The following is an 11,246-nucleotide window of genomic DNA, read 5'->3' as shown; positions in this document are numbered from 1 at the left end:
GACAGTGGCTCCAGAATGTGTCGGAGGCAGACAGCAGAGTGTGTCGCTCCTGGTTTCAGGTTCCTCGCTCGAAAAACCTTTTTGTCTGCTCCGTTTCCGCGTCCCTGATGAGCGACAGGCTGACAGCCAAAGTGTGCAAGACGCAGCATCGACACGCAACGAAACGGAGCCACGGCTGAGGAGTTTTTAAAGTTAACACCCGCTGGACACAAACACTGTGGGTGACTGATGCAACTTATTAGGGGTGTGGGGAAAAAATCGATTCGAATTCGAATCGCGATTCTCACGTTGTGCGATTCAGAATCGATTCTCATTTTTTAAAAATCGATTTTATTTTATTTATTTTTTTATTTGAATTTTTTTTTTTTTTTTTTAATTAATCAATCCAACAAAACAATACAACACTGTCGGTGCTTGATGCAACTTATTAGGGGTATGGTGAAAACATTGATTCGAATTCGAATCGCGATTCTCACGTTGTGCGATTCAGAATCGATTCTCATTTTTTAAAAATCGATTTTATTTTTTTTATTTTTTTATTTGAATTTTTTTTTTTTTTTTTTAATTAATCAATCCAACAAAACAATACAACACTGTCGGTGCCTGATGCAACTTATTAGGGGTATGGGGAAAAAAATTATTCGAATTCGGATCGCGATTCTCACGTTGTGCGATTTAGAATCGATTCTCATTTTTTTTAAATCGATTTTATCTTTTTATTTGAATTTTTTTTTTTTTTTTTTTTTTTTAATTAATCAATCCAACAAAACAATACAACACTGTGGGTGACTGATGCAACTTATTAGGGGTGTGGGGGAAAAAATGATTCGAATTCGGATCGCGATTCTCACGTTGTGCGATTCAGAATCGATTCTCATTTTTTTAAAATCGATTTTATTTTATTATTTTTTTTATTTGAATTTTTTTTTTTTTTTTTAATTAATCAATCCAACAAAACAATACAACACTGTCGGTGCTTGATGCAACTTATTAGGGGTATGGGGAAAACATTGATTCGAATTCGAATCGCGATTCTCACGTTGTGCGATTCAGAATCGATTCTCATTTTTTAAAAATCGATTTTATCTTTTTATTTGAATTTTTTTTTTTTTTTTTTTTTTTAATTAATCAATCCAACAAAACAATACAACACTGTGGGTGACTGATGCAACTTATTAGGGGTGTGGGGGAAAAAATTATTCGAATTCGGATCGCGATTCTCACGTTGTGCGATTCAGAATCGATTCTCATTTTTTTAAAATCGATTTTATTTTTTTTATTTTTTTATTTGAATTTTTTTTTTTTTTTTTTTAATTAATCAATCCAACAAAACAATATAACACTGTCGGTGCCTGATGCAACTTATTAGGGGTATGGGGAAAACATTGATTCGAATTCGAATCGCGATTCTCACGTTGTGCGATTCAGAATCGATTCTCATTTTATAAAAATCGATTTTATCTTTTTATTTGAAATTTTTTAATTAATCAAACCAACAAAACAATACACAGCAATACCATAACAATGCAATCCAATTCCAAAACCAAACCCGACCCAGCAACACTCAGAACTGCAATAAACAGAGCAATTGAGGGGAGACACAAACACGACACAGAACAAACCAAAAGTCGTGAAACAAAAATGAATATTATCAACAACAGTATCAATATTAGTTACAATTTCAACATAACAGTGATTAAAAATCCCTCATTGACATTATCATTAGACATTTATAAATACATTTAAAAAAAGAACAATAGTGTCACAGTGGCTTACACTTGCATCGCATCTCATAAGCTTGACAACACACTGTGTCCAATATTTTCACAAAGATAAAATAAGTCATATTTTTGGTTCATTTAATAGTTCAAACAAATTTACATTATTGCAATCAGTTGATAAAACATTGTCCTTTACAATTATGAAATCTTTTTACAATAATCTACTACACTGCATGCATGTCAGCAGACTGGGGTAGATCCTGCTGAAATCCTATGTATTGAATGAATAGAGAATCGTTTTTGAATCGAGAATCGTGTTGAATTGAAAAAAAAAAATCGATTTTGAATCGAATTGTGACCCCAAGAATCGATATTGAATCGAATCGTGGGACACCCAAAGATTCACAGCCCTACAACTTATTGTCACCAAGTGCCACCTCAGAAGACACTTGGCAACATAATGATCAATGCAGTAGTGTAGTAGGCCTAAACATTCATTAAAAACAAGGCAGGTGTTTTATTTAACAAGTATATTTAATATTTATGGCCACTGTAACTTTAGACTTAGACTTAGACAAACTTTGTTGATCCACAAGGGAAATTGTTTCCACACAGTAGCTCAGTTTCAAAGGATGGAAAAGGCTAATGCAGGTATTATGTAGACCAGACCCGGGCAAATTAAGGCCCGGGGTCTGGGGTAGTAGGGGGGATATATTTAAGCGTCCCGGAAGAGTTAGTGCTGCAAGGGGTTCTGGGTATTTGTTCTGTTGTGTTTATGTTGTGTTACGGTGCGGATGTTCTCCCGAAATGTGTTTGTCATTCTTGTCTGGTGTGGGTTCACAGTGTGGCGCATATTTGAAACAATGTTAAAGTTGTTTATACGGCCACCCTCAGTGTGACCTGTATGGCTGTTGACCAAGTATGCCTTACATTCATTTGTGTGTTGAAAAGCCGAAGACATCATGTGATTGGGCCGGCACGTAAAGACAGTGCCTTTAAGGTTAATTGGCGCTCTGTACTTCTCCCTACGTCCGTGTACCACTCTGTACAGAGGCGTTTTAAAAAGTCACACATTTTACTTTTTGATACCGATAAATTCTGATATTACATGTTAAAGCATTTATCGGCCGACAATATCGGCAGTCCGATATTATCGGACATCTCTAATTTGAACTGCACTATACCGGTCTATGGTGTCATTCCTGGGCCCTGCCCGTGCGGTGCCAGTTGAGTACTTTAATAATCAATTAACTATAGCCTAAAATATAACAATCATATGTTCCCAACAGATGTTTGTTTTTAATAAATCAATCCATCTATTTATATAAAAATAAATAAATCAAGCTTATATTATCTGTTTGTAATGGATTTGAACTACACTATCTGCTCCTTAATGTGGACAAGACCAAGGAGCTGGTCATCGACTTCAAGAAGAAAATGACCCCTGTGGAGCCCATCAAAACCCAGCACCGGAGGGTGGCAGCAGGGGGCAGTACAAGTACCTGGGAGTCCACTTGAACAGCAGACTGGACTGGAAGGACAACAGCAAAGCTGTATACAAGAAGGGCATGAGCAGTCTCTTTTTCCTGAGGAAGCTTAGGTCCTTTAATGTGTGCAGCAAAGCTGTTGGAGATCTTTTTTCAGTCTGTTGTGGCCAGTGCCCTGTACGTTGCAGTGGTTTGTTGGGGAGAAAAGGCATTGAAGCTTAAGGATGGCTATGCAAAACGAAACTAAAACTAAACTGGCTGCAAAGTAAACAAAAACAGAATGCTGGACGACAGCAAAGACTTACAGTGTGTGGAGCAGACAGCGTCCACAAAGTACATCCGTACATGACAATCAACACCAAAATAGGAGCGCAAGACAAGAACTAAAACACTACACACAGGAAAACACCAAAAAACTGCAAATAAGTCACGGCGTGATGTGAAAGGTCGTGACAGTACACCTACTTTGAGACAAGAGCTATAGTGATGCATGGTTGGTTATGGTTTGAATTCAACTCCAGCAATTGCGAGAACGACTTTTTATTGTCAATATCGGCTGCTGAGTTTAATTTTTTCAATGTTTTCTGCTCGCGGTGTGCCTCTGGATTTTTTCAATGAAAAAAATGTGCCTTGGCTCAGAAAAGGTTGAAAAACACTGGTACATATTATATAGAAATATAATATAATAATATAATATATCAGTATTCATTATTGTATATATAAGTTAAAGTTAAAGTACCAATGATTGTCACACACACACACTAGGTGTGGCGGAATTATTCTCTGCATTTGACCCATCACCCTTGATCACCCCCTGGGAGGTGAGGGGAGCAGTGAGCAGCAGCGGTGGCCGCGCCTGGGAATAATTTTTGGTGATTTAACCCCCAATTCCAACCCTTGATGCTGAGTGCCAAGCAGGGAGGTAATGGGTCCCATTGTTATAGTCTTTGGTATGACTCGGACGGGGTTTGAACGCACAACCTATTGATCTCAGGCCGGACACTCTAACCACTAGGCCACTGATAATATGTAAATATTACACATATGTTATATTTTATATTGCTACTACGGTACATTTATTGTCTACTTAATCCCTGCATTATTCTTTCTATCCTTACCCTTTCCATCCTTTGAAACTGAGCTACTGTGTGGAGCAATTTCCCTTGTGGATCAATAAAGTTTGTCTAAGTCTAAGTCTATACTGTCAACTAAATGCGCATGTGCACACTGAAGTGTTAAAGGCCTACTGAAAGCCACTACTACCGACCACGCAGTCTGATAGTTTATATATCAATGATGAAATCTTAACATTGCAACACATGCCAATACGGCCGGGTTAACTTATAAAGTGCAATTTTAAATTTCCCGCGAAACTTCCGGTTGAAAACGTCTATGTATGATGACGTATGCGCGTGACGTCAATCGTTGAAACGGAAGTATTCGGACACCATTGGATCCAATACAAAAAGCTCTGTTTTCATCGCAAAATTCCACAGTATTCTGGACATCTGTGTTGGTGAATATTTTGCAATTTGATTAATGAACAATGAAGACTGCAAAGAAGAAAGCTGTAGGTGGGATCGGTGTATTAGCGGCTGGCTGCAGCAACACAACCAGGAGGACTTTGACTTGGATAGCAGACGCGCTATCCGACGCTAGCCGCCGACCGCATTGATGATCGGGTGAAGTCCTTCGTCGCTCCGTCGATCGCTGGAACGCAGGTGAGCACGGGTGTTGATGAGCAGACGAGGGCTGGCTGGCGTAGGTGGATAGCTAATGTTTTTAGCATAGCTCTGTGACGTCCCGTAGCTAAGTTAGCTTCAATGGCGTCGTTAGCAACAGCATTGTTAAGCTTTGCCAGGCTGGAAAGCATTAACCGTGTGGTTACAGGTAAATGGTTTAATAGTATTGTTGATTTTCTGTCTATCCTTCCAGTCAGGGGTTTATTTCTTTTGTTTCTATCTGCAGTTAAGCCCGATGCTTTCACGTTAGCTCCGTAGCTAAAGTGCTTCGCCGATGTATTGTCGTGGAGATAAAAGTCACTGTGAATGTCCATTTCGCGTTCTCGACTCTCATTTTTAAGAGGATATAGTATCCAAGGTGGTTTAACATACAAATCCGTGATCCACAATAGAAAAAGGAGAAAGTGTGGAATCCAATGAGCCAGCTTGTACCTAAGTTACGGTCAGAGCGAAAAAAATACGTCCTGCACTGCACTCTAGTCCTTCACTCTCACGTTCCTCATCCACGAATCTTTCATCCTCGCTCAAATTAATGGGGTAATCGTCGCTTTCTCGGTCCGAATCGCTCTCGCTGCTGGTGTAAACAATGGGGAAATGTGAGGAGCCTTTCAACCTGTGACGTCACGCTACTTCCGGTACAGGCAAGGCTTTTTTTTATCAGCGACCAAAAGTTGCGAACTTTATCGTCGATGTTCTCTACTAAATCCTTTCAGCAAAAATATGGCAATATCGCGAAATGATAAAGTATGACACAGAATGGATCTGCTATCCCCGTTTAAATAAAAAAAATTAATTTCAGTAGGCCTTTAACTGCTGTCTGTTAAATGCAAACTTGAGCTATAATATCATAATCGGCATGTATGCAAACTACAGCCACAATATTTTAAATATCTATTTGGCATTTTGCACAGGCAGAAGAATGATGGTGCAGATGTGCTATAATGCTATAACGTCCTGCAGTGAGTGGGTTTAGTTGCAGGAGCCCAACGTGTGTCAGTCATGTGAGTGTAAAGTACACCAGAGGGACCACAGAGTGAGGGTCCCACTGGCCCCTTCATGCCCCCCCCCCCCCCCCCCCCCCCCCCCCCCCCCACACACACACACACACACACGCAGGCGTCATTGCAGGGGACAGGGGGGGGGAGAGAGAGAGAGAGAGGTTGGAAATGAGTGAAGACCTCACAGAGGACCAGCAGCGTGTGGCATTCCTAAGTAATACTTACATCTAGTAAACATTACCAGGAAGGAGAAGAAGTCCTTGTCGTGAGCTCCGGGTGACAGTTTAACAGTTGTTGACCATGTTTCCAAGCCCCAGCACGTCCACTCCCTTCTCCGTGAAGGACATATTAAACCTGGAGAACAGCCACGACCTCTTGTCTTCCCTGGACCTGCAGTCTTCTCGCATGGACTCATGCTGCACTCATGCGCCCTGCACTCATGCGCCCTGCTGCGCCTCCTCCTGCATGCTGGGCCGCCTCAAGCAGGAGCCTCTGCGGGACGCGCCGTCGCTCATGCCGCTGTTCGACGAGGACCTCCGCCAGGGGCCCAAATGCGGGAGCTTTGCCGCTGCGGTTTACGGCAAAGCTCTGACAGAGATGGACCCCGTGAAGGAGGGCGGGTCACACATGTTGGAGGAGAAACACGCAAAAGGTGAGTTGAATGTGTTGTAAACCTGCAACAGTTAGTTTTTTTTTCAAATCAAGAAATGTATTTAAATGTCTTCCTCATACGGCTCCTATTAATATTGATTATTTTGCGTGGGTAAAATGGTTTATCTCATTCACAGACAGTATAGCATAAAATAGGAATACAGGTTAAAACATTTAAATGAATGGAAAAAAACATGTAAATACATTTTAAATAAAAACACCATTCTTTGTAACGTGTGCATTATTTTTATTTTATATATGTGTTTCTCTATGTATAAATGTGGAGGCTGAAGTGTGGGATTTTAAAAATTGCAATTTTTTATTTTTTTTTGTGAAACATGATTTGTTTCAGACAGCTGAAAAGAGCTAGAAATAAATAAAAAAAGAAGCTCATATTTACACAAATATCGAAACTATTGTGTCATTATATACTATATACATATACAGGTATACTCTTATTATCCACGGCTAAAAATGACAGTAGAATGACTCAATACATTTTAGTGGGAAGTGTATTAAGGAAAAATAAACCATATATATATATATATATATATATATATATATATATATATATATATATATATATATATATATATATATATATATATATATATAGTTTTACAAAAAAAATGTTAATGTTTAAAAAAAATAATCTCAGTTAAATGTGTTTAAGGTTTAAAAAACAATCTATTGTACATATATATATATATATATATATATATATATATATATATATATATATATATATATATATATATATATATATATATATATATATATATATATAGTTTTACAAAAAAAATGTTAATGTTTAAAAAAAATAATCTCAGTTAAATGTGTTTAAGGTTTAAAAAACAATCTATTGTATATATATATATATATATATATATATATATATATATATATATATATATATATATATATATATATATATATATATATATATATATATATATATGTTTTTAATGTTTAAAAAAAACAAATCTCTGTTAAATATATGTTTAAGGTTTAAAAATCTATTGTGTGTGTGTATATATATATATATATATATATATATATATATATATATATATATATATATATATATATATATATATATATATATATATATATATATATATATAGCCGATTGGAACAAGTTAAATATAACATCATTACAGAGTTGTGATATGTATACTTATTTAGTATACTTTTGTACCTTACAATTAAAAAAACAACAACTTAGCTGTTAATTGCATTTGTTTACTTTAAAATCCCTTCAAATGTCCCATACAAAAATAAGAAAATTAAACAAATTATAAATATGTGACAATTGTAATCATTTAGTGGTGTTATTATTATTATTACTTCTAATTTTTAATGTTCTTAATTATAAAGTTCAATAAAAATGTTTTATTGTAGGTAAAATCTGCACTGCAATGACATAATGTCCCCTTTCATAAAGCAAATCCTATCCTGAGCAATTACGCAAAATAAATGAAAAAAACATGAACAAAATATTAGGATATATATAGGAAATGTTTGACCCATTTTGTCTTTTCGGAAGAACTGAGTCATCTGGGTCCGTCAGTAGAAGGCCAGAAGCCGGACGACCCGAACCGACCGAAGGCCCGAAGACGCCGGAAGCCGCGGATCCTCTTCTCCCAGGCGCAGGTGTACGAGCTGGAGCGCCGCTTCAAGCAGCAGCGCTACCTGTCCGCCCCGGAGAGAGACCACCTGGCCGGGCTCCTTAAACTCACCCCCACCCAGGTGAAGATCTGGTTCCAGAACAGAAGGTACAAGTGCAAGCGCCAGAGGCAGGACCAGAGCCTGGAGATGGTGTCCCTGCCCCCGCCCAGGAGGGTGTCCGTGCCGGTGCTGGTGCGGGACGGCAAGCCCTGCATGGCGGCCGACACCAGCTCCTGCAACCCGTCCTACTGCATGGCTCACGTCAACCACTTCACTTATAACAACTACCCGCCCTTTAACGGCTACACAAACACGGCCTGCAGCGCAAACTACGCGTGTAATTACCCCACGACGACGTCCAATAACGGAAATTACATGAACTTTGGCGTGGGGGATTTAAACAACGTGCAGCCCAGCTTCCCTTCCAGCAACAGCGGGGCCTCACTACATGGAATTAGGACTTGGTAGGCACCTTCAGAGCATGCATGCAGTTATTGTTGTCTTGAATATTTAACGATTTTGATATAGTTTTTTTTGCGCAATGTCCTTATAATGAGTTTTGTGATATGAGAGTAAACAAAAAAAAAATAAAGAGCACAGATACTTTTATAAATGCGAATTGTCAAAATATGTTACCAAAGGGCGTAAAAGTGGGATGTTGGCTTTTGTAAAAATAAATAAATGTTTCTGTCATTTATTTAAAAAAAATAGGTAATAAATGTTAAGATTAAATAATTGTTGAACGATAATAAGGTTGCTTTAAAAATACAAAATTAGAGATGTCCGATAATACCGATAAATGCTTTAAAATGTAATATCGGAAATGATCGGTATCGTTTTTTTTTATTATCGGTATCGGTTATTTATATTATTTATTTATTTACATTTTTTAATTAAATCAACATAAAAAACACAAGATACACTTACAATTAGTGCACCAACCCAAAAAACCTCCCTCCCCCATTTACACTCATTCCCACAAAAGGGTTGTTTCTTTCTGTTATTAATATTCTGGTTCCTACATTATACATCAATATATATCAATACAGTCTGCAAGGGATACAGTCCGTAAGCACACATGATTGTGCGTGCTGCTGGTCCACTAATAGTACTAACCTTTAACAGTTAATTTGACTCATTTTCATTAATTACTAGTTTCTATGTAACTGTTTTTATATTGTTTTACTTTCTTTTTTATTCAAGAAAATGTTTTTAATTTATTTATCTTATTTTATTAATATTTTAAAAAATGACCTTATCTTCACCATACCTGGTTGTCCAAATTAGGCGTAATAATGTGTTGATTCTACGACTGTATAATTCAGTATGGGTTGATATCGGTATCGATAATTAAAGAGTTGGACAATATCGGGATATCGGATATCGGCAAAAAGCCATTATCGGACATCCCTATACAAAATGGTTCCTTCCACCTTTGCAACACTTAACACATACGTCATAACGTCATCAAAGCGCACATTGTGAGTGAATTGAGTGAATTAATAATATTAATAATAAATTAATATATATATAGCGCTTTTCTCTAGTGACTCAAAGCGCTTTACATTGTGAAACCCAATATCTAAGTTACATTTTTAAACCATTGTGGGTGGCACTGGGAGCAGGTGGGTAAAGGGTCTTGCCCAAGGACACAACGGCAGGGACGAGGATGGCAGAAGTGGGGCTCGAACCTGGAACCCTCAAGTTGCTGGCAAGGCCACTCGAGCTATACCGCCCCTTTAAGATTGACACACAGCACCGATATTTTGAAACAAGAATGAGGTGACAGACAAAAGGTAAACAAAATATAGTACATCTATTTGTGGCAGCATGGAGAAGAAAAGGAGACATTTCAGTTTTGCATAATTGCTCATAACTGTGGTGCGTTGAAATACCCTCAATTAGACATATTAAAATATGATTATTTACATTTGTATGTTGGCCACTATATATATTAAATTTGTTGGCACTTTCTTGTAAAAAAATATATTGGGGAGTTATCTACATAAGTTCTAGATATGTTAATCCCATCTTTAAAAATCAAGAACCTAATTAAGGTTTTTACATCCATCCATTTTCTACCGCTTGTCCCTTTCGGGGTCGTGCGGGGTGCCGGAGCCTATCTCAGCTGCATTCGGGCGGTAGGCGGGGTACACCATGGACAAGTCGCCACCTCATCGCAGGGCCAACACAGATGGACAACATTCACACTCATGTGTTATAAAATTGCAAACAAATTCATGCAGTAGTTTGAGCAGGTAAACATACCAAGCGTGTGTGTGTGTGTGTGTGGCAACGTTGGGTTTAGGGTGGGCTAGGGGACCCTTTAGGAGTCATGGGGGCCCAGAATGTGGCGCTGTGTGTGCAGCAAACCTATTATTTTAACAGTTGGTGTAACAGAAAGTCTGTCGAGCTCTCACATGGTTTGTGTCGAGTTAAACTGTTCAAGAGGCTATTATGAGGCTTCCTTCAAAGTGCTTCAAAAAAGGTTAAAAGGTGGTTAGTAGTTTACATATTTTACAACCGGGCTGTCAGACAAATGTACACTCACTAAACGTGTTTGATGGCCGCCCGCAGCACAAAGACGCGTGTACGCCATATGACCGTGACATTCGAGTTTTTCCATTCGTTACACAGCATAAGTACGTTTACTATACACAGGTTTAAATGCATTTAGACTCATTTCAATCTTGTACACATTGACTGTAAGCCAACTTTCAAGTTAGTATGTTACTTGCAGTATTTCCTATGCAGTATCAGTATGTTTGCTTGCCATATATAAATAGGCCTAATAGTTTGCCCAATTTTAAACATTTTGACATTATTTATCCAGCATGCTAATACTTTTAGTGTATTCTAATGTATTGTATTATACTTTATGTAACTTGGTTAGGATATGTTTAGGACAGGGGTCGGCAACCAAAAATGTTGAAAGAGCCATATTGGACCAAAAATACAAAAAACAAATCTGTCTGGAGC

At 37.8% G+C, this 11,246-nt stretch overlaps 1 protein-coding gene across 1 annotated transcript; it reads left to right on the top strand.

The window, feature by feature from the left end:
• The first annotated feature begins 6,248 nt into the window (after window positions 1-6,248).
• Window positions 6,249-8,861, top strand: LOC133647978 (homeobox protein Nkx-2.5-like). The gene is made up of 2 exons (XM_062043741.1): window positions 6,249-6,600; window positions 8,146-8,861. Exons 1-2 carry the CDS (start codon window positions 6,249-6,251, stop codon window positions 8,733-8,735), a joined length of 942 nt encoding a protein of 313 aa, XP_061899725.1. The 3' UTR covers window positions 8,736-8,861.
• The last annotated feature ends 2,385 nt before the right edge of the window (window positions 8,862-11,246 follow it).

The sequence above is a fragment of the Entelurus aequoreus genome, linkage group LG04 (genome assembly GCF_033978785.1).
Source record: "Entelurus aequoreus isolate RoL-2023_Sb linkage group LG04, RoL_Eaeq_v1.1, whole genome shotgun sequence".
Lineage (NCBI taxonomy): Eukaryota > Metazoa > Chordata > Actinopteri > Syngnathiformes > Syngnathidae > Entelurus > Entelurus aequoreus.
The sequence above is the reverse complement of the archived record's forward strand: the minus strand, read 5'-3'. Positions and strand labels throughout refer to the sequence as shown.